The sequence below is a fragment of the Prunus dulcis genome, chromosome 6 (assembly GCF_902201215.1).
Source record: "Prunus dulcis chromosome 6, ALMONDv2, whole genome shotgun sequence".
NCBI classification, from domain to species: domain Eukaryota; kingdom Viridiplantae; phylum Streptophyta; class Magnoliopsida; order Rosales; family Rosaceae; genus Prunus; species Prunus dulcis.
The window spans coordinates 28,966,977-28,988,382 of record NC_047655.1 but is presented as its reverse complement, the minus strand read 5'-3'; the positions used below and the strand labels follow the sequence as shown (position 1 = coordinate 28,988,382).

The following is a 21,406-nucleotide window of genomic DNA, read 5'->3' as shown; positions in this document are numbered from 1 at the left end:
TATGAAGGGACAACAAGTTGTTGGAAAAGTTTATATTTGTTAATGATCAACCAACAAGTAACAACTTGTTAATTAATAAAAAATCATGCCGATAGTTTAAATTAAATTATTCAAAACAGTAGGTCACCCACCCTCAAGTAAAAAGTTCATTGCAGATTTTATGAATTCTTCTTTTTCGCTCAAGGAAATATTATTAGAAATGTTGAGAAAGATATGTTATTGGAATGACGAGTCAGAGGCAGCATGAAAAAATACTAGATTTCAGCATCAGTCTGCGCTTAATTCGCCCTTTTCCCTTCTTTTATAATTAAAGTTGTACGCCGTCCAAATATGTCATTATCAAGCTTTATAATTCTGGTTTAGTACTTTATCCACTGCTTAACTGGTGTATCAAATCAAGTTAGCAATTTGGTGGTCAGCCTTGCCGACACTCTTTAAACAAAACAATGGACTGGAGACCCTACAGGCCACAGGTCCTGTAATTCAGCAAAGCCGAGTATGATCATCATTAATTCAATCAAATAATCCAAATCAAACTACACATGTTGGCATTTCAAACACAGCTGGCACAAACTGGGCAAGTCAGAAAATAGAAAAAATATACCAGTTATGAATTCTTTTGTGACCAAAGAGAGGTGAAGTTCCAATGACCTTTACATGTCTTTAAGCCTGAAATGGACTAAAACTTGCCTAGGAGATCAACTCGAGTAATGTGTACAAATCTGTGAAACATTTTTTTTTTTTGTACAGGTAATGGATTATGTATAGTGACCAAATATAGAAAGGACATTTACATGGGTGATGGGATGATACCTTTTTGGGGAAGAGAGAAAAAAACAAGACGAAAAATTTCATTTCCATCAAGCAGTGTGCGTTATTGAGCCAGTCTTATTCAGCCTCTCAAGAATTCCACTGGCCTTTCTCTTGGCCCTCGAAGTCCCGGTCCGTGCAAGTCTGGAAACTGTACCATTGGCCATTTCCTCTTCCTTAATTTCCTTCAATTTGGTCCGATCAGCAAAGCAGATGGTGTAAAGGATTGCAATACAATTCTCCTTGTTGTGCTCACAACCGCTCTCCCTTATGATGCCAAACAAGCAAGATACAGTGCCAAGCTCGCACATTTCCTGAACAGCCTTCTGATGGCTAGAAAGCATAGCAAGTATAGCCAACAACTCCGCAACTAACACGCGATCCATTATCTTCTGCAGAATTACCTTGACTGCTCCAGCATTGATGGCCCTTCCTTTATTTTCAAGAACACTACACAAGCTGAATATGGCTGAAGCAACATCTTTCATGGCCAGTGGATGCCCCTCATCTAAAAGGTCAATCAAAGGATTGAGAGCACCAGACGTTCCTATAATAATCTTGCTGGAATCAATGGCTGCTAATGTGAAGAAAGTTGCAGCAGCATTGCTTTTTGTTTGAATGGTTCCAGATATTAAGGATTCAATAAGCAGAGGAATGACCAAGGGATGCTCTGCAACCAATCTTTTGTTATTATCATGAATTGAAAGGTTTAGTAGTGTAGTGATCAAATCTTCTTGAAGATCAGGATCAGTATCAGCCTGGCCTGGTGAAAGTGGACTGAGCAATTGTGGAATGGTCTCAATAGACTCACCAAAAAGTGCCCGAAATGGTGAACTTCGCTTTGTTAGCAGTCGAAGCTCTTTTGCTGCTTCTTTCTGATCAGATAGGGATGATGACATCTTCTGAAGCAATGAATTTAGATATCCCCGGTCTGCATTGGTGACAACTTCCTCATCAATATCCTGAACAGGTTTTGGAAGCTCCATTCCATGCTCCCTGCACCATTGTGAAATCATTTCTTGAACCAGATGATTAGGGGTAAGGACAGTATGAGAGAGGACTTGCTTTGTTTGAGGGCATGTTCGGTTGCCTTCATTCAACCACCTCTGGATGAATGGTCGGTCATAAGTCTGTAATCCAATACAAATATGTAATACAGTGAGTCTGCAGTTCATTTAGAGAAGTAGAAATTATGAGAAACTGCATGAACTCAAGGTGAGATTTCAAATGATACTACCATAATTGTAGCACAAAGGCAGCGGTGATCTGATCCTAAATAATTCATAAATGCAACAAAATGTGATGCGTAGTTAGTTGTTCTATATCGACTTTGCAGTGTCAGCACCTGCCAAAATTGGGCTGTGCCGTGAAAGATAGCAAAAACCTCATTGATTCCTCTCGCTCTTTATGAAGTTTCCTTTTTCATGAACAAATAACTCATTAAGGTTGGTAGGACATAGGAAACCCAGCTGTCATACAGGGTTTGAGACATACATCTAGATTTTATGATCACAGTTCACCTTAGAAGTTCAGTTCAAGCAATAATCCCTCTTTAATCAATGAAAGCAATTCAAAGAATGACTACAGGTTTTTTTTTCCCGATGTAGTCGTTATCAAACAACTTTCTTCTTCTCCCATTATAATGGAGGATGACAACATGTGAATTACTGACAAGATTCTTTTAAACTTAGAAAACTCTTGAGATCAAACATAATCTCCAAACAGGTCCTCTGCAATGAAACGAAGGGAAAAAGGAATCACAGAACACGATGAAAAAGAAAAACCACAGAACAAATTATTAAAGTTAACCCGACTGTCCATTTGTTAGTGTGGAATTGGGGTTCTGAAGCTTGGAAACACAATTCAAGTCTGGTCTTGAAAGATTAAGCAGAAATACAAGAACCAAAAAATTCTTCAAAACCCATCTCCAAAAGTATTCAGAATTGATGATATTGATACCAAAGAAAGCGGAAAAAAGACGCAAAGCCCAAGATTAACAATAATCAAAATCTCCAACCCATGAAATTCTTGCATGCATATTCAAATTGGCCAGGAACTCATCAAAATCCAAATAGCGGCAAAGAAAATTCAAGACAAATCGAAAATGAAAGAAATATACACTCAAAGAAATCAAAGGGAGATAAAAGAAAATAAATTGTAACCTGTCCAGTGGCCAAGACAACAGGGTCCTTCATGAGTTCTCCAGAGATGGGACATCTGAAGTCTTCAGGAACATCAAGAAGATTGCCATGGCCATCAGGTTTGAACGACAGAGACTTTTTTAGCTTCAAGCCCTTCAAAGAAGACAAGGCTCTGATAGCCTCATCAGCAGTCTCAACCCTATAGTCATCTTCATCAACAATGGCCTTGACCAGTCTCTCCAACTGCTTCTTTATCTCCATGGCCTTTGCTACCAACATAGACGAGTCACTCTCAGTCTCAGTCTCAGTCTCCTCCAAGACACCTGTCCTGGCCATTTGCGAAAGACAAAACAAGAAGAAAAATGGAGATCAGGGTTGCTGATTATTTTGGGTTCAGATGAATGGGTCTGTTAAAGAGAAACAAACGTCGAGAATTGTGGGCTGCTTCATCATCTGTCTCTGAGAGAGAGAGAGAGAGAGAGAGAGAGAGAGAGAGAGAGCAGCAGCAGCAGAGTGTGTCTCTGCCTATACTCTGTTTCTTTTTCTCTTTCTTTCTTGAGAATTTTTTGTTTTCTGTGTGTGTGACTTTGAAGAAATATGACACGCAAAATTCCGTTTCAACGGGCACACGTTGTAAGAGAGTCCTCCTAACAATATGTACTTTGTCAGCGAGTGATTAAGTCACCAGGTGTGGCTGGTATCTACCACCAACTGTTTGCCAAAAGGAAATTATACAACTTTATAAGGGCCCAATTGGTAACTTTGCATAACTTCTGTATCTTTTATTTATTTATTTTATTTTTTCATGTAACTTTTGTTTGGATGATGAAATAAGATGTATGAATTATTTATTTAATGGAAACTAATAAGATGTATGAATTATTTATTTAATGGAAACTAATTTTACTCTCACCAAAACACACTTTAGTCATACCCACATGAAAAAAATGAAAAAGACGTATAGTTTACAACTTTTCAGTTCTTTTGAAAATACAAAGTAGAACCACTCTCTTCTTTGTGCCACATTTCCATTAAAAAAAGAAATGTGAAACTTCTTGTTAAACTGATAAATAAATCTAAACTAAACCTAATCTTAGTAACAACCATAAAACAACTTTTTAGGAGAACCGGGTGGGTGTTAGTAAGTATCAACCATCATTATTGTTATCTGGATGTTTACATGACAAACATTCTTCTTCCATCAGCATATTGCAATGGGGTAAAAAGAAGCTAGGAGTTAGATATGCCCTTCCTCAGATTTGTATAAACTCATAGGAATCATAACAGAACGGCATTATATGAGCAAAAACTGTTGCATCGAAATAACGGTCAAAGTGCCAGTACCATGCTTCATCCACAATCCTTCATGAACTTCTTTAGCATTCTACCAGAAGCTGTGGGAATTCTCGTTTCTACAAGCAAAGGGACAAGCCTATAAGAAAATTCAACCATGACAGGTATTGCCGTATACCATAAAACCAGAGTTGAAAGCAAGTTATTCAACTAACAAAGACTGCCGTATACATGACAGATGAAAGCTTCCCAAATGAAAATGACAGATTGTAAAATATATATAATGATGCTATGCTCTGCAATCCAACAACAAACCTGTTTACCCTTATTTGCATATTGGGATCTTGTACAGTAGCCATTCTAAGCCAATGCCCTTGCTCTCCTTCCGTAAGGATTTATATTATTTTAGACACATTAAGCTTTAATGCAAAGCAACAGAGAACAGGATCAGTCTCAACTGATACCTTGATGCTAATTGACGAGGGTAAAAAATCATGATGACTATGGGAATAACCAGTACGAGCAATGTTTTGTTATATTCAGAACAAGAATGAGGGAAGAAATTTAAATAATAATAAAAAAGTCAAGGATACAAAAGGAGGATACAGATGAAGTTAAAATTGTTGAAGCCTGATGACTTCGTGCTGCAAAAAAATTTCAATAAACCATGTCACAAAGAAAAGGTCACTTTCGAATTCAGGTATGAGCATAATACAAGTACATAGAAGAAATCCAAGAATAACTTACCCACATCGCACTCAGATTTCTAATGGTAGTCAGGACTTTTCTCTTTTTCAGAATATCTGCCCGCTCTAGCATATTTTCTGTTAGTAGAAAGATCCTCTTCATATATGTCACGAGACATTAAAGGATCATATCTATCCTCAAAAGTATTTTGTACCACATAGTTTGAATTATGATTCTCATATGTGTACCTATCCCTTCTAACTTTTGAATTCTCACCCGAATTCGAATGAGAAGATGATCTATTATCACGATACTTGGATATGCTAGAAGATGACCGACTGATTTCACGGTGCTTGGTCTTTCTCACCTCCAGATCATCTCGTTCCCTGTGATGACGAGTCTGTCCTTGTGCCCATCCAGGATTTCTGCGACTCTCTGGACTTCTGGAATGTTTCACCATATCACGTCTGTCCCTACTGTCACTTCTATGATCTTCTAGATAGTGATGGTGTCCCTGAAGACTCCGTCTTGGTTTTTCGCTACCTTTGGCAGAAGCATCCCTGGATATTGCAGAATCAATAGCATAATAACTAGAATGAGACTGTTTCCTGCTACGAGTTGGGCTACATCCTGCTGAGTCATAATTGCTTTTTGTTGGCTTTTCAGCATCGGTGGTGATTTCAGGAGCTGATGGTAGTTCAAATGGAAAGCTCCCTTCCCCTTCAGTTCCTTTCTCAAAGCAACCAATCCCTCCAGCTTGCTTGATTTCCTCCATGTACTCCTCTATAATATCCCTCATAACCTTTGGAAAATATAAAAGTAAATATCAACTGTTGATAAAATAAAAAAGGGGGGAAAACTGTTGGCGTCCATGCTTCAACGGGGAAAATATGTTGGTGTGATGCAAAAGTAAAATTATAAACCTAAGCCTTACCTGCAAAGTTGTTCGCTTCACCTTTTTTCCACGATATGACATTCTTCGTCTTTTGTAGTCTCTTTCTTCTGCCAATAACTCCTCTCTAGTCTTAGTCTTGTTTGTTTCCTTGTGTACAACCAACAAAGAAGAAAGAATTTGTGAGATTTAAGAATGAAAACAACCTGTAATTTATAACCAAAATTATTTCTAAGAAGTTAGATTCAAGATAACGATCTGATTACAGCATCATATAATCAAGCATGAAGAACCAAATTACAGGAATTTCAGGCTATCACTAGGTTTATTCTTCAGCTAATTACAGCCACACTGTAAATGCACTTACCACTACAAGAGACAAGATCTTCACTCATGATGAGATAAATCTCTCTACCGCTTCAATTATTTCAGATCTCTCTGAGAACCATTTACTTAATCTAAAATGGCAAGAAAGAGTACTAAAACCCCAGCAGGCTTAGTCAAGTATTCGCATCTATTTCACATGTATATAGGCAAGTTGTGAGATTTAAGGCTACACTTATGTTCCCTTCCTTTACATTCAAAGTGTTCTTAGTCTTAAATTTGTAAATTTTGCTATCTTTACGAAAATGAATTGCACCTTTTGGCACTTTCTGAAAAACTTATATATTTACTGAGACAGAGTGAGAGTAAAGGTAGGAAACCACCATGAAGTAGAGATTAAATCAAGTTCAAAAAGAAATTGACTATAATGTAGTAGTTTCCGGTTAGAAACCAATTTCTGCAAACTTGAAAATATGTAATTACCCTACAAGTTCCCACTAGAGAAGAATACAAGTATCATGTCCCTATTAATTTGTCTAGGAATAATGCTATTATCTGGTACCTGGTTACATGATTGCTGCCGAGGGAGCCCATCATGGTCAATAATAGGTCTATACTGACTTCGGTTTTTCCGCTCCTCATCAGCTCTCTGTGACACATATTCATGATCAACCATCCTGCAAGTAAAGAGGGAACATGAGAAACTTAGCATTTATTAAGCAACACAAAAATCAGTATATATGTCAAACAATGTAAGTGACATAACAACTTAGTTGGAACAAATGTTGACAAAGAGACAGTTTGCTCCAAACAACAAAGTATCGGCTGGTTTACAAAAGCTTTATATGGTGATTTGTAACAGTGGCAGATCCCTGCCCTTTTCAATTACTAATGCTTCTTATAAAGCCCTTTGTTTAATATCTGTTTCTATTGACCTCCCGTAGTTTTTGGTGGGTGTTGGCTAAGTGTATGTTCTTCCCGTTATTGCCATATACCCTTCGAGACATCCAGAAATCTTGTTTACATGCAGCAGAAACAAATGTTGGAGTGCCTAAGGACACCATTCAGAAGGATTTGGAGACAAAATTAAAGACAAGACAGATCTCCAATCATAAGTGGAGAAGCAATAAGATGAGGGCCACCAATACCAACAGTCAACATGTTAACCCATATATGAATTTAGGGTGCATGAGCAGTGATATATTTACTTTTAGATTGACAAGCATAAAACCTTGAGAAAGTTTAATTAAGGGAGCATTTTCAATTACTGCATTTCCTTTTTTCTTTTCCTTTTTATTTATTTATAAAACTTATATGCTTCAACTAGATTTTCAACAGGCTCAAAGTAAACCTGAAAGCAAGCTGAATATAAAAAGAAATCGAGCAAAGTGGCATACCGTTGATATCTAGTAAAGGTTTGTGAAACCCGTTGTGCCTTAAGTTTTTCTTCTAGCAAGAACCTCTCATGCAATGCTGCAACGGCTGCTGCAACCTGGGACACAAATACCACCCTACTGATAATGTTTTCCTTCACCTTACTATTCTCTCCACCATCTGTACTTAGTGGTTTCATAACTTCAGCATCCCTAACACCACTGCCATTGGCATCCAAATTCAACAAACCCTCTTCTAAAGCAGGATACTCTGTCACCTGTTGCTCCAATGGGAAAGTTAAGGAGCCCAGTGCAGCATCTAATAAGCATTTCTTAAGGACGTTTATGACAAATAATTTCCCATTCTGTGCACCATACAGTATGGAAAGCTGAGAGGCTAGCCACATCAAAGCTTGAACCAAAGTGGGACACTCAAAATGTGTACTCTCTGGATCTCCTTCCTTTACCTTACTTAAAGCTTCCCTTAAAATAGCCTTCAAGCACAGCCTGGAAAGTAAAAATATATGATCCCTCATGGCCACATCAATCACAATGCCATATTGTGGTGAATTTGCAATTATCCATGTGCCTACATCATACTCTTTAACCACACCCAACCCCAAAATGGCACAAAGAACGCGGTATGAGTACGTAAAAGGAAACTCATTCCAGCCCTCAACTTCGGTTTTAATAGCCCACAACTCAGATGGAAGAATTCTACACCACTCTTTCTCAAAATCCATAATTTCTCTCTCTCCTCTACCGATAAAATTTGCACACTCAACAGACAAAATCAATGGAAGTGTAAACATTCTGTTGACACCATCCAGACCAGAAAAGTTAACAACACCAGGGCAGTCACTGTAGAAGAAATTTGAACCAAAATCTGCATAATAATGCTCCAAAGACAAGCGCAGGTCAGCCTCTGAGCCATGAAGAGTTTGGAGAAAACTTTTTTCAGTTTGAAATTGGTCAGAGGATTTGAGAGTTTTGGGGTAATTGAGGTGCGGGAGAGGGTGAGGATGAGATGGGCAGTGGAGGGAGTGGGAGAAAAGGGAGTGAGGGTGTACACGGTGGTGGGGGTTGAAAGGGCAGGGGATGAGGGAACTCTTGGAGTTGTCATAATTTGGGTTTTGGAGAGGGAGGAGAGCAGAAAGTGAGTCAAGGGTCTGGTAAGAGTCGCGAACGAGGCTATCGAGAGATGAGATTGTGGTAGAAAGGTCAGGAGGAGGCAAAGGAGGAATGGGGATTGCAGGTTGTGTGTTTTGTGGCTGAGAGTGGAAGAAGTTGGGGTTAGGATTAGGATTTGAGGGAATGAGAGTGAAGGATGGGTGGGCAAATTGAGCAGGAGGACGGTTCATGGCAGATTCTAACAAAGCTCCACCTTCAAAATTGACAAAATTTCCGTCTGAAATATTATCTGATGCAATACAAAAACAGGGGTCAGAAGTTCCTAACAAGATCTCAGTAATTTCATTAATTTCTTTTTGTTACGTTGCTATTAATTTCATGAATTAAACCACAATCTCAGTAAATATTTCACCAACCATTTTCAAACCGCCAAAACAAATCTTAGCTTGTTTTACGACCCTAGAAAGCTAACGACAGTGTCTTTTAGCTTTACAAGTTCAACTGAGACAGAGAGAGAGCTACCTGATGCTGAATCTACTGCTACGTCGTTTGCTTCGTTCCAGGTTGAAAGAAGCGAGAGCTGAGAGGCGAGCAGTACCGCGGTAATGCAATGAGGCAGATTGCAGGGCCTTCCGTTTTCGTTTTTATTTGGACGTTGGAAGGTTGAAGAACACCAGTCGACGACGTCGTATACCATTGTTCATTCATTTACAACGTGGCACCATCTAAATTATGTCCTTAACTGCAAAAGGATCCCTTGGCAATTTGCCAATAGTAATACTTTCGAATTTTACAACAGAGCTTGGGTCAGTTCGAGAATTAGGCTAAATATAAAATGCCGTTTTTACCCTAGTAGATTACGCAAGCAGAAAAGGGCATTATTGACTATTCTCACTTCATTTCTGCTCTAAATCACTCAATTTTCGCAAATAACTCGAATCGAATGACAAAACATATGTTGGCTTCCACCAAAAACTCGTTGCTCTTCTTTCTCCACCGCTCCAAACCCCAAACGCACTGCTTACTCCTCCGCCACCTCGCCACCTTCAATGCCGCTCCACAAAACCGCGTCGTCCCCACCAAGGACGACTACTTCTCAGCCATCCAACACATCACCAACATCGTACGGCGCGACCACTTCATGGAGCGCACACTCAACAAGCTTCGCATTACCGTCGATTCCGAACTCGTCTACCGAGTCCTCCGCGCCTGTTCAGCTGCAGGCACCGAGTCACTCCGATTCTTCAACTGGGCTCGGACCCACCACCCCACCTATCACCCCACGACATTAGAGCTCGAAGAGCTGGTGAAGACGCTAGCTCGCACCAAGAAGTACGAGTCAATGTGGAAACTCCTCCAATCTATGCAAACCCATCACGGCTTAACCCTCTCTCAAGAAACCCTTTGCTTCGTTATCGAAGAATATGGCAACCACGGCCTCGTTGACCAGGCCGTTGAGCTTTTCAACCGAGCCCCAAAAACCTTTAATTGCTTGCAGACCGTGGAGGTATACAATGCTCTGCTCTTCTCGCTTTGCCAAGCTAAGCTCTTTCATGCTGCTTATGCTTTGGTGAGAAGGATGATACGAAAAGGGCTTGTCCCGGATAAGAGGACTTATTCAATTTTGGTGAATGCTTGGTGCTCCAATGGGAAAATGAGGGAGGCCCAATTGTTCTTGGAGGAGATGAGCAGCAAAGGATTTAATCCACCGGTTCGAGGGCGTGATCTTCTCGTAGAAGGGTTGCTGAATGCTGGTTATATTGAGGCTGCTAAAGAAATGGTAAGGAAAATGGTTAAGGAAGGGTTTGTTCCTGATGTTTCTACTTTCAATTCGTTGATGGAGGCTATCTGTAAATGTGGGGAGGTTGAGTTTTGCATTGATCTGTATTGGGAAGCAAATGGTTTGGGGCTTTGTCCTGATATCAATACTTACAAGGTGTTGATACCTGCGGTTTCAAAGGTGGGTAGGATAGATGATGCATTTAGGCTTTTGCATAATTCGATCGAGGACGGGCATAGGCCATTTCCAAGCTTGTATGCGCCTATAATCAAGGGGATGTGCAGGAGGGGTCAGTTTGATGATGCATTCTGCTTTTTTAGTGAGATGAAAGTTAAGGGGCATCCCCCAAACAGGCCTGTATATACCATGCTGATCACCATGTCTGGGCGCGGAGGGAGGTTTGTTGAGGCTGCTAATTACTTGGTGGAAATGACTGAGATGGGGTTGATGCCGATTTCGCGGTGCTTTGATTTGGTTACTGATGGGTTGAAGAATTGTGGGAAGCATGATATGGCTAAGAGGATTGAACAATTGGAAGTTTCTCTCCGGGGCACATGATGTTTCAACTTGATCGAATGTTAAGTGATGACAGTTTGTTGCTGTTTGAAGCATATGACAATGATGGCGTTGCAATATGCACTGCTTCCCGAGTATGATAAAAAAGTGGGGAGGGAGAAACGATGGAGCAGGTGTATTTGATCAAGGAAGAAATGATATTGGAAATATTGCATTTCTCTGTTCAATATGCAAACTTTGATAACTGCTTTATATGCTCAATGAGGCCAAGCATTAGTACACAGCAGGCTTTGGATTAGCAAACATCGCGTTTCGGTCAATTTGGATGCTCAACAATAGTGTGACTGCTTTGAGAACACGACAGCAAGAGGGTTAGTGAATTCAACGGGACCAAGTAAGTTCCAACTATCAGAACTGTCCGCCATTGATCATTTTATTATCTTTTGGTGAAATAGACGAATGCCCCTCTGATGGCACATAGTGCATGTGCTGCTGATGTATGCTTAGGGCTTGACCAAGCCTTTTGATTTTATTCGTATAATTGAGACGAGTCTCCTGCTATTTAACCCCTAATGTTTTCTGTTCATAAATTGATAATTTGTTCATATATACCGTTCATCTCACTCTAAGATGTACCACTGCTTCACTAACCCTCAACCAAGTTAATGTTATCAGAGGCATAAGTGCATATTTATAACCGAAAAGATGGGTAAGAGCAGATGGGACCAATACCTTACACCATTAATGATACAACAGTCGATGTCAAAGATACAATCAACACACAAGCATAACGTACACAGCTGAAGCCTTATCTCTATTAGCAAACGCAAGGCACAAAGACCACAATGAACAGATCAAGACCCCAGCGGATAATCTGCACAAATGACCATTATCTCCATTATTTAACAGGAGTACAAATCACATGATTATGTGGGGGATGATACAAGGAGGGGAACTTAAAGAAGAGGGGGGGGAGGGGGAGAGAGAGAATAATGCTTCGTCAAGCAAATCTCCATCAACTAGAAACACGTCAAGGATCATCATCTGGATAATTATGAATTTCCTAATCCATAGAAATAACTTCCCTATCTTGTTTCTCTCCTAAATTATCTACAATCCCGTCTAATTTCTCTCTTCTATCAATCATAGGGGAACTCTAAATCATTCTCAGCGACTTTGAAATGCTGGGGCTTCTGGCCTGAGCAATGCAGATTCCACATTTTGAAATAAGCCCTTTCCAGATTCCTCACCTGCAACAAGTGTTGTTACAAAAGATTACTAAGCTGCTCTCTTGTTGCTACAAAAGATTACTAAGCTGCTCTTTTCTTTTCCATTTAGGAAGGCATACAAGACAACAGTTTGAAGATACAAACAATTTTGAAGGTACAATATAAACTACTCACCCAGCGTGCTGTGTCAAACAGAGGACAAGTCAGCCGGGCTGCCTTGAGCTTGTTGGCAAGAGCATGGAGCTTCGGGGGATTCAATGCCAGAGATACTGCCTTCTCTTCATACTCTTTCATACTATAGGAAGTCAAAACATGAAAATAAAATTGTTACAAACTCATGCACCATTATATTGAAGAAAGAAGCGTCTGATGAAGACATAAAAACAAAGCCTGCAGAAATAAGCATTTCAGAAAGTTACTAGGGCAGAGCAATTACTTGCTGACAATCATCTCCTCTCCCAGTCCAGTGGCGAGACACAGTGACCCAGCAACCCTGGTTGCCATCTTTTCAAGGGGAAGGGTCACCATGGGCAAACCTGCCCATAGAATATCCGTGCCTGTTGTATGTGCATTGCACAAAGGCCTATAACAAAAAATCCCAAAATCGAAAATTCTTAGGTTATTGCATAGAAAGAATAAAAGAGAGCCTTAAGATTTTAAATGAATCAAGGTCAAAAGAAGATTACGTGTCAAGGAATAAATCTGCTAATGCACTGCGCCTGATATGTTCGCCTTTCATGGCAACATCTGTGAAGATGATTTGGTCTGCCTGCACCCCTTGAGCAACAGCATCTGAACAAAGTCCAATAAGTAAACAAATATCACAAATAAAAATCATGGTTTTTACTTCAGACTGAAAGGTAAAATGTCATTATAAACTAGTAGAGGTTTAAAGGAATGGGATCAATTCATTATCAATTAGTAAACCATTCCACCTACATGCACGAAGTCTCATTTCGCCTGCAGCCGGGAATCTGAGGAGCCAGAGTGCACTGTTGGGCACACGTTTAAGAATGTTGCACCTAGAACACAAAAAAACTTGTGAGGTGCCAAATTAGGTACAATGTGCACTCGTAGAATTCTTTCTTTAGGAATTGCACCTATGGATATGAAGGGAGGAACATCTTGATATTACCAAGTATTAAAGATTTCAGGATCCATTTTGTACAACTGATTGAAGCATGCAAATATAAATTTATCTTCGGGCAGACCATAATCTGATCGCTTGTGCCCACAGCTTGGATCCAATACATCTTGATTTTTCTGAACACAACATTAAAAGGTCATTCAGGTGTCATGTACCTTCCCTCAAATTAAATATAATAACAAAACACTAGAGAGGTTTTCTATAATATCCTTATTTAAAAGAATACTGACCTGTTTATAATCATTCACAAAGTAGCAATGCGGGAGATGAACAAGCTTCTCAGAATAAATATGCGAGAAGCGTAAAGGTGAAACAAACTGAAAGCAAAGACACAGCACGTCAGACGAGTATGGACAACAACATTAAGCCATTCAAGACATAAGGTGGCCCAATTCAAACCTCATCAGTGACCAAGTAATCAATGTAATTTGCCCCCGTTGTACCAGGGAAACCCATATATGAAACCTGAATAGGTGCTGGCTGCATAGCAAATATTTCATTTCTTGCCCCCTGCACGATTAAAGTAACATCAAGTCATTCCAACAAGTAACAACAGACATAGGTAACAAAGTAGATCATTAGAAACCGATTGAAATAGAAAAAGAAAAAGAAAAAACTAATTGAAGTAAATACCCAACAATAATTATAACCAAATAACTCAAAAAATGAATATGCAAATTTTCTAGGTCCGCGTAATGCTTACAATACGCCTCCCCAAAGATGATTTAAGGTTGAGAAATAAAATATCAACCGATGAGGTTTACCTTTGTATAACCATTAAGGTTAATTAAGATCTGTATCTTATCTTCATTAATCATTTTGGCAATCATATCTGATGACAAAGATGACACATCCACAAAGTGCTCCGCTTCAGACTGGATACGTTGTCTCCATTCTGTTCCATCATTTGCACTCAAGGCATAACAGAAAACCTATATAAGAGTACACTTAGTTGAAACAGGATTTGACCCAAAAAAAAAAATCAAACAGGTAGTAATAACACAGATGGAACCTAAACAAAAGAGTACAAAATTACAAACCTCAACATTGTCCTTATTGTGCATGCCAAAAATAGATCCCATAAGATGTGACAAAGGGTGATTACCAAAGTCACTACTTACATATCTGCAAATAAAAAAAGATGCTCATATAGTTAACCAAAAGTAGAGACACAACAAATAAACAGATTAACCTCAAGCACATCCAGTCAAAACATACCCAACCCTTAGTCTCTCAGGTCCACCATTGCGCTTTATGGAAATCAGAGCAGGATGGTTGAAGGAAGAAAGTCCAAATCGGGATGCAATTATGGAGCAGTGTGCAGCATATTTACGGCTGCAATATAGAAGACAAAATGGTGAATGAGATTTAATAAATCAGTCCTGCTGGTTACCTACTGTTTCAAAAATACTGACCATACGAACTATACCTGATTTCAAGTGCCAAAATTGGATCAATAGGATATGCTATTGCGTGGAAAGGTTGCACGCTAGGCAGAAGAGACATCTGAAATGAGAAGAAAGTATCATTCAAGTGTATAAGTGATAATGAGACAGATTGAAATAAGACTATACTTATTTTTTTGAATAGAAATAAGACTATACTTATGACAAATGAAAACTAACATTAATCTGCCTCCTGATAATGCCTTCAACTTCAGAAAACATTTTGTCACGGTCCTCCCAACTGCATACACACTGGAATATACATTCATATTCAATAAGTTTATATGTAAAGAAAAAAGACTTCAACGGCATTGCAACCAACACAAGACATTTATGTAGTCCATATGATCCATGCATGCAGTATTCACAAGTAAATGAGCATGCCTATGTAGTCTAAATCAAACAACATAAGGGCAACTCTATAATCGTGGATACGTAACACTAAGAATTTCAAACAGTATAGACATGTTTATCTCTGCACATTTCTGTTGAGTTTTGAACACATATCAACATGGACAGAGCTGTTAATGCACCAAATACATATTTTAACAAGTGCAATTTATATTCATTCAAATTTTACGTCCAAACTAAAAACACTAAGAACTTTTGTCAAATCTCTTCACCACTGATATTGAGTTCAGATAGTACCTGTAATGTATGTAAAAGATTACAAGTTGCCTCTGGAAAGTCGGGTCGAAGGAGCAATGCCTGTTTATAGCTCTTAATAGCAGCATCCACATGTCCACTGCAAGATATACAAGTTCACACGAAATTTTAGTTCCACACATATGGCTGTGATGGTTTTCCACATCCATCAAAGGCATCTAGCTTTCTCTACTGAACTAAAATTTACCGAGTTGGAGTTTGTTAGGTCTGCAAAGATGAAATGCCCTTCATCTAGAATGAAAGTAAATGTTTCTTCCCAAAGGGCAATGCTTACTATGGATTGCATATTTTCAATACCATCCATAACAGAATAAAAGGAATTGAATTAAGAGGGTCAAAATAAGAAAGAGAATCCCCAAGGAAATTCTACTTTGTGTTGGGCTAAACTGGCTGTCCCCAGAAACCTGGAAGATCCTATTCTTTCCGTCTGCCCAAGATCATCGAAATCCTAAAGAGCTTCAGTACAGGATTTATTCTTCATATGGGATTCTAAACAGTATAAACAAATAAGATTACTGACAGTAAAAACTGGAGTAGCCATACCTATCCTTGTAAGCTGAAGCCAAGTTTGCATGAGCTTCAGCCATAGTTGGCCGGATAGATATAGCATGTATGTAGTCCTGAATAGCTTCAGTGACTCTACCAATCTCTTTGTATGTGTTCCCCCTATTGACAAGCCCGTCAGCTGCCAATGGATCAATGCGAAGAACCTCATTGTAGCAAGATATTGCATCTGCATAATTCCCCTGTGATGGAAGCATACATAATACAGATTAGAACTGGAAGAAGGTGATAAAGAAACAACTTAGCAATTCAACTAGGAAAAACTGGACTACTGTGCTCATACAATTCTTATTCTTCCCTTTTTGGATTTTATTTCTATCTTAATCCTAGAAATCGGGCCTTTTGTTCTGGAGTTACAACTCACGCACTCGATTGGGTGGGTCACTTCTTGCATCCATATAAAAGTGGAAAACTATAATTAAGCAACCAATACCTGTTGTTTATAGATGATGGCAAGATTATTAAAAGGAGCAGACAATCCAGTTGTTACAGTCAACGTGGCCTTATAATATGAAGCAGCAGCTGCCACCATGTTCCTGCATATAAAAAACCATCATCATCCAAAACTAATTGTCTAAACATAAATAAAGATTCTTAAGTACTTCAAGTTCACATACCACTCCATATAAATATTCCCCAGGTTGGTAAGTGCTTGTGGATGGTTAGGTTGTAAAGTAAGGCATTGCTGCATGCAGGCACATAAAATGTTAAGTAAAATAGAAGATTATATGCCAGCAATTCAAACAAAACCTAACACAGCAAGGTTAACCTACATTGTAGCATTGAATTGCTTCATCCACTCTGCCAATGTCTTTCAGAGCATTGCCCTTCAAATGATGGGAAAAGGAAAAAAATAATCAAAGTCAGTGGAAGTTGCAGTTGCAAATCCAAAAAACACAACATTCTGGATATGATAACTGACCAAATTATTGTAAGCCTCCAAGAATCTTGTATCACAAGAAATGGCTTGCTTATAATGTAGGATTGCCAACTCCAGTTGACCTTGCTCATAATACGTACTAGCCAAATTACCTGCGCCATTTGCAGTCAAAGAAAATTCAACTTATTTCTTTTGATAAGGAAGTTGACTCAGGTAAGGTATTAAAGTAGCCAGTTGAGACATGACAAAAGGGCCAATAACAAAGTAGTCTGATAAGTCAAGAATAATAAATAAATGAAAAGGCTAGGACATGACAAGATATTACTCACCAAAAGCCATTGCATAGTTAGGTCTTGTCTGGAGAGCACGCTGATAACACACGATAGCCTCCTGAGGCATTCCCAAAGCCTGGAAAAGGCAAAAGAAATTTCTTGTTTTTCTCCAATACAAGTCCAGCCACTTGCACCTATCCAACCTTACTGGCATTACGCATGACAGCTTACCTTATAAACATTACCCAGGTTGAGATACGCATCCGGAAAAGCAGGTTTGAGTTTCACAGCCTCCTGAGATTGGAAATTATCCAAGGAAAAAAAATACAATTTAAGAACCTTTCTGGGTAAATAGCATAATAGCATAAATAAGTCACATCCCATTAACACCCAAATTCCATATAACTCCAGTATGATGACGGAAAAACATCAATAACCTATGGACTTCTAAGGCAACAGAAACAACGCAGGTATAATATAGCACGTATATAAACAAGATTAAAAACAAAAACAGCATCCGAACAGTATGAAAAACGAAATAATGAGTGAACACAAGATGATGATACCTTATAGTACTGAAGGGCTCTGTTAAGATCACCAGACTCCATGAAAAGACCAGCGAGATTTGACCATGCAATAGCAAAGTTTGGTTGTAAACGTAAAGCCTCGAGGTAGCAACTGTATGCCTGCACAAAAGGTTAGATTCTGACTATTTGCAGTCTTGGAGATGGTAGTTACAACAAGACCATCATCTGAGCCCTGGGCCCTGGCTTGAGGATAACAACTTGATATCTGTTTGAACTGTGAATTCACACACAGTTCCACACATGAATTATTTCCATCAGTAACTTTACTGGAGAAACACTACTAAAATTTAAATGTGGAATGGAATTAGTCCTTCCAGTAGACTGTTGAGGAAACCAATATTATTAAGCCCACACAGGCTGGGCAGGGGAAGAGTTTGGGCCTGGTGAATTTAAAAAGTCTGTAATGAATCATTCCCACTGTCATCATAACAGAAAATGACACTACTATCACAGTTCTAGCCAATCAGCATGGCAGCTAAGGAAAGAATGCACAGTGCTAGCACAACAGGGTACATATATCCTATAAATCATAATCTAGATCTTAGCTTCTATTGCGCATAAAGAGACTAAAACTTAATCCAAAAAATAAAAGCATTTGTTTCTAAGACTTACTTCTTGCACCAATCCTCTTGCCTTCATTAGATTCCCAAGATTACTATGGGCATCCACCTGTATGCCAATTTACAATTCAAGTCAGATTGCAGATATCATTGAAGGCAGAATAGCATGGAACCTTGGATAAGAGGAAAGAACAGCAAGAACATCATTTAGATAGTCAAGCCAAACCACATAAAAGCCTACCAAACGGGGATTCAAAGCAAGTGCCTGACGACAGCACTGTGCTGCCTCGTCAAGCCTTCCCTTCCTCATGTATGCACTAGCTAAGTTTGACCAAGCATCACAGAAATTTGGTCGAAGCTGCAGCCAAATAGAACAGAGATCAAGAAACTACAGAAGAGTATGTGAAAACAAGGACATCTAAACTATTCAATAACTGAATCAGAATAAGTTGAACTTAAAAACAAAAGGCATCTAGATAGAAAGTATTCAAGAACCAAACAGAATATCTTCAACTCTAAAAATTGTAAATTAAAAGAAAATTTGGCATCCAATTTAATTCCTTTCTAAAAATTGAGGGAAAGCATGAATAACTTATCAGAAAACAGGTATACAAGCATATACAAACCTCAATGGCAACCAAATAGTACCGAATTGCAAGGTCATTGTTGCCTTTTTCCTGTATTAAAACCAAACCAACTCAAAAATTCTGGAAAGTTAATCAACCACAAAGATAGGAGGAGTCAAAGTAGGCAATTGTGTGTTCATGACCTTACCTTCCAAGCATTAGCCATGTTACCATAACACTCAGCAAAGTGTGGCTCAATTCGAAGGGCTTCTTCATTTTTGGCAATACACATATCAAATTCATGCAACTGAAAAGGAATGGAGCAGAAACAAGATATTAATTGATTTTAGGGTCCCAACAACAGTTGAATGGCAACCAACTAGTGGACTAAAAAAATTAACACTTAATGAATTAAAATTCAACCTGATAATAAATTGCACCCAATAGAAGGAGATTATCAGTGCGAATCGGGTTTCTCTCATATACAATTTTGCTATGCTCTAGTGCCTCTTTATAGTTGCCAGCCTTGTACATTTGATGGGCCAGAGACAAATGTGCGTCTTCATCAACTATATAATAAAAAATATCATCATTTAGCCTCAAACATAAGAAATTCAAATAATTCTACAAAACACGTCATATGGCTTCAGAAAATCCCTTCATCCATAAGTTTCGTTCACGTATAAGTATAACAAACACGAAACCATAAAGACCACAGCGTTTGGCCTCTGATGGCATAACACCCAAACAAACCAGATAGGGAAAAATATGTGAAAACCCTAACCCTAAAATCTGGATATTTAGCTTTTCGCTAAAAATCCATAGCTAAAAATTTACAGCCGCTAGAATCATCATTCATTGCAACACCCAAAAAAGACGGCAATTGAAGTTTGAAAGTTTGATTAAGAAAAATCAACGGTTCATATTCCAAGCAAAAAAAGAAAGGGATCAACAACAGGAACCTTCATGAGCATCGTGATGAGACTTGAAGGGGACCAAGCTGAGCGGCGAGGGCTCAGGCTTGGGCGCATAAGAGTCATCGCGAGAGACACCGAAGTGAGCCCTAGACGCCCCAACCACCACCTGGGGCTGGCGAGCCTCGCCCTGCACCGTGATCATCGTGATACCTCCTCACCCCCGATCACTACCATCCAACTGCGATCGGACGGCCCACTCTTTCCCGAGCTGTCTGGGTCTGCCCCTTGGCCTTTGTGCTTCTTTTTTTTTGTTCTTGGGTTGTGGTGTTTGCGTGCGTTGTACGGGTTTTGGTTTGATTTGTGTTGCTGTGTCGTCCTGGTGCCAGAGGAGACAACGCGACAGAAAGAGGGGTTTAAATAAAAGCAGACGGAAGAAGTGGGGTTGAGGGCGAGGAGTGATCTGGGCCGTGGGATGCGGAGCTCTGATTGACATTCGAGAATGATGTCGTATGGGTTGAGTTGTAATTGTATGAGATTCGATTAATTTATTTGGAGTTTCACCTAAAAGTAAAAAGAACTTGACTTATTTGGACGCGTCATCTATACAAAAGCGCGTATATTTAATTATTTTCTCAAAAAAATCTTTTACATTCCAACTGTACCCATTGGGCCAATAACTGGAGCAGAGCACACCTGCCGTATGCAAGCCGACCGAAAGCGAAGTAGCAACCTAGTTGGGCTAGGCCCATAGTGGTTCTCTTTTCTTCTTATTTCTTTTCTCGATTACACGTAATTTTTTCTTTTATTTTTTTATACAAATAATAATCTAAATTAATCTGAAGGAATGGGATTTTAACTTAGGCGTTCACCCACACGTGCTCTTTTAGTTTGTATTAGTATTTAACTTTGTAGAGCTTTTTTCTATTTTTATCTTTTTATTTGTTTGTAAAATACACATTTTTTTAATACAAACGATAATTTAAATTATTTGAATAGAAAATTTAAAGACCATAACAAGTACAGAAAAGGAGTCGGGCCTCATCTCCATTTCAGTTTAGGCAAGCCTTCATGCCAATATAATTCTAGAAACAAAAAAACAAAAAAATTGTGATTTTTGTAAGCTTATCTAATATTTACCAAAGAGAAACCTTGAAAGAAGTCTAATCTTAAATAGCTGGGGGGAAAAAAATATGATGACTTTCTCTCTATCAAAACACAAGCATTTGACTTGATTGGGGTGTCTCGTCCCCGTCTTGTTTGTGTTGATTTGTTGTAGTTCTGTTGCTTGGGGTCTTCCCCCAAGTTCACCCAAAAAAAAAAACACAAGCATTTGAGTTCTAAGATACTATACTGCGAAGATATATGAAGCATGATGCCAGACAGATAAGGGTATTTTAGCAAGAGTAGTTCAGACAACTCTTCTGATACACAATAACTAATTCATTTTCCTCAAATTTTGAAGTATGCTGATTAAGGAATCATTATTTTTCATGATACACAATCATATTTGAGAGAGAAAGTTTCAATTGTATTGATTATCTCATCATTTACAATGTGTAATTCAGTTCATCTAACTAGTTAGAGATGACTTTGCCTTCATTGTCAATGAATCACAGAAAACTCCCT

The 21,406-nt window shown here is 38.9% G+C and overlaps 4 protein-coding genes across 13 annotated transcripts; 1 reads left to right on the top strand and 3 right to left on the bottom strand.

The window, feature by feature from the left end:
* Positions 1-590: 590 nt before the first annotated feature.
* On the bottom strand, positions 591-4,599 carry LOC117630876 (U-box domain-containing protein 9-like). 2 transcript variants are annotated; one of them, XM_034363714.1, is made up of 4 exons: positions 4,560-4,599; positions 4,296-4,363; positions 2,973-3,274; positions 591-1,940 (listed from the first exon to the last, which is right to left on the bottom strand). In XM_034363714.1, exons 2-4 carry the CDS (start codon positions 4,303-4,305, stop codon positions 861-863), a joined length of 1,392 nt encoding a protein of 463 aa, XP_034219605.1. In that variant the 5' UTR covers positions 4,306-4,363; positions 4,560-4,599; the 3' UTR covers positions 591-860. The 2 variants fall into 2 exon arrangements, with proteins under 2 accessions (XP_034219605.1, XP_034219604.1); XM_034363713.1 differs by lacking the exons at positions 4,296-4,363; positions 4,560-4,599 and having other exon boundaries at positions 2,973-3,287.
* Positions 3,167-9,659, bottom strand: LOC117630874 (U11/U12 small nuclear ribonucleoprotein 48 kDa protein). 8 transcript variants are annotated; one of them, XM_034363710.1, is made up of 8 exons: positions 9,174-9,659; positions 7,545-8,940; positions 6,710-6,824; positions 5,866-5,973; positions 5,208-5,733; positions 4,992-5,068; positions 4,296-4,363; positions 3,167-3,279 (listed from the first exon to the last, which is right to left on the bottom strand). In XM_034363710.1, the coding sequence occupies exons 1-7, from the start codon at positions 9,346-9,348 to the stop codon at positions 4,328-4,330; spliced, it is 2,433 nt and encodes an 810-aa protein (XP_034219601.1). In that variant the 5' UTR covers positions 9,349-9,659; the 3' UTR covers positions 3,167-3,279; positions 4,296-4,327. The 8 variants fall into 8 exon arrangements, 6 of the variants coding, with proteins under 6 accessions (XP_034219601.1, XP_034219602.1, XP_034219600.1 ...); XM_034363711.1 differs by having other exon boundaries at positions 3,176-3,274; XR_004586266.1 differs by lacking the exon at positions 3,167-3,279 and adding an exon at positions 4,560-4,888 and having other exon boundaries at positions 3,883-4,363; positions 4,992-5,733; positions 9,174-9,657.
* Positions 9,597-11,556, top strand: LOC117630878 (pentatricopeptide repeat-containing protein At5g18390, mitochondrial). Its single transcript, XM_034363716.1, has one exon. The coding sequence runs from the start codon at positions 9,607-9,609 to the stop codon at positions 10,987-10,989; it is 1,383 nt and encodes a 460-aa protein (XP_034219607.1). The 5' UTR covers positions 9,597-9,606; the 3' UTR covers positions 10,990-11,556.
* Positions 11,557-11,657: 101 nt separating this feature from the next.
* Positions 11,658-20,187, bottom strand: LOC117630873 (probable UDP-N-acetylglucosamine--peptide N-acetylglucosaminyltransferase SEC). 2 transcript variants are annotated; one of them, XM_034363706.1, is made up of 28 exons: positions 19,826-20,183; positions 19,287-19,432; positions 19,072-19,170; positions 18,924-18,974; positions 18,539-18,655; positions 18,350-18,406; positions 17,717-17,836; positions 17,382-17,444; positions 17,208-17,286; positions 16,921-17,030; positions 16,772-16,825; positions 16,616-16,683; positions 16,432-16,534; positions 15,978-16,180; positions 15,417-15,513; positions 14,949-15,020; positions 14,753-14,829; positions 14,542-14,658; positions 14,364-14,448; positions 14,088-14,255; positions 13,723-13,833; positions 13,554-13,640; positions 13,312-13,439; positions 13,116-13,198; positions 12,863-12,968; positions 12,613-12,759; positions 12,351-12,471; positions 11,658-12,197 (listed from the first exon to the last, which is right to left on the bottom strand). In XM_034363706.1, exons 1-28 carry the CDS (start codon positions 19,980-19,982, stop codon positions 12,087-12,089), a joined length of 2,937 nt encoding a protein of 978 aa, XP_034219597.1. In that variant the 5' UTR covers positions 19,983-20,183; the 3' UTR covers positions 11,658-12,086. The 2 variants fall into 2 exon arrangements, 1 of the variants encoding a protein (XP_034219597.1); XR_004586265.1 differs by lacking the exons at positions 11,658-12,197; positions 12,351-12,471; positions 12,613-12,759 and having other exon boundaries at positions 12,950-12,968; positions 13,277-13,439; positions 19,826-20,187.
* Positions 20,188-21,406: the final 1,219 nt, after the last annotated feature.

Bases quoted from the DNA above. Each gene is read 5' to 3' on its own strand.
- LOC117630876 (XM_034363713.1), bottom strand. From the start codon at position 3,287: ATGGCCAGGACAGGTGTCTTGGAGGAGACTGAGACTGAGACTGAGAGT. The intron at 1,941-2,972 runs GTTACAATTTAT...ATTGGATTACAG, and splicing joins TTGTCTTGGCCACTGGACAG to ACTTATGACCGACCATTCAT.
- LOC117630874 (XM_034363707.1), bottom strand. From the start codon at position 9,348: ATGGTATACGACGTCGTCGACTGGTGTTCTTCAACCTTCCAACGTCCA. The intron at 8,941-9,173 runs GTAGCTCTCTCT...GTATTGCATCAG, and splicing joins AGCAGTAGATTCAGCATCAG to ATAATATTTCAGACGGAAAT. The intron at 6,825-7,544 runs GTATGCCACTTT...CTTTACTTGCAG, and splicing joins ACCTTTACTAGATATCAACG to GATGGTTGATCATGAATATG.
- LOC117630873 (XM_034363706.1), bottom strand. From the start codon at position 19,982: ATGATCACGGTGCAGGGCGAGGCTCGCCAGCCCCAGGTGGTGGTTGGG. The intron at 15,514-15,977 runs GTATGGCTACTC...TATATCTTGCAG, and splicing joins GCTTCAGCTTACAAGGATAG to TGGACATGTGGATGCTGCTA. The intron at 13,440-13,553 runs GTCAGTATTCTT...TGTTGTGTTCAG, and splicing joins TTGTGAATGATTATAAACAG to AAAAATCAAGATGTATTGGA.
- LOC117630878 (XM_034363716.1), top strand. From the start codon at position 9,607: ATGTTGGCTTCCACCAAAAACTCGTTGCTCTTCTTTCTCCACCGCTCC.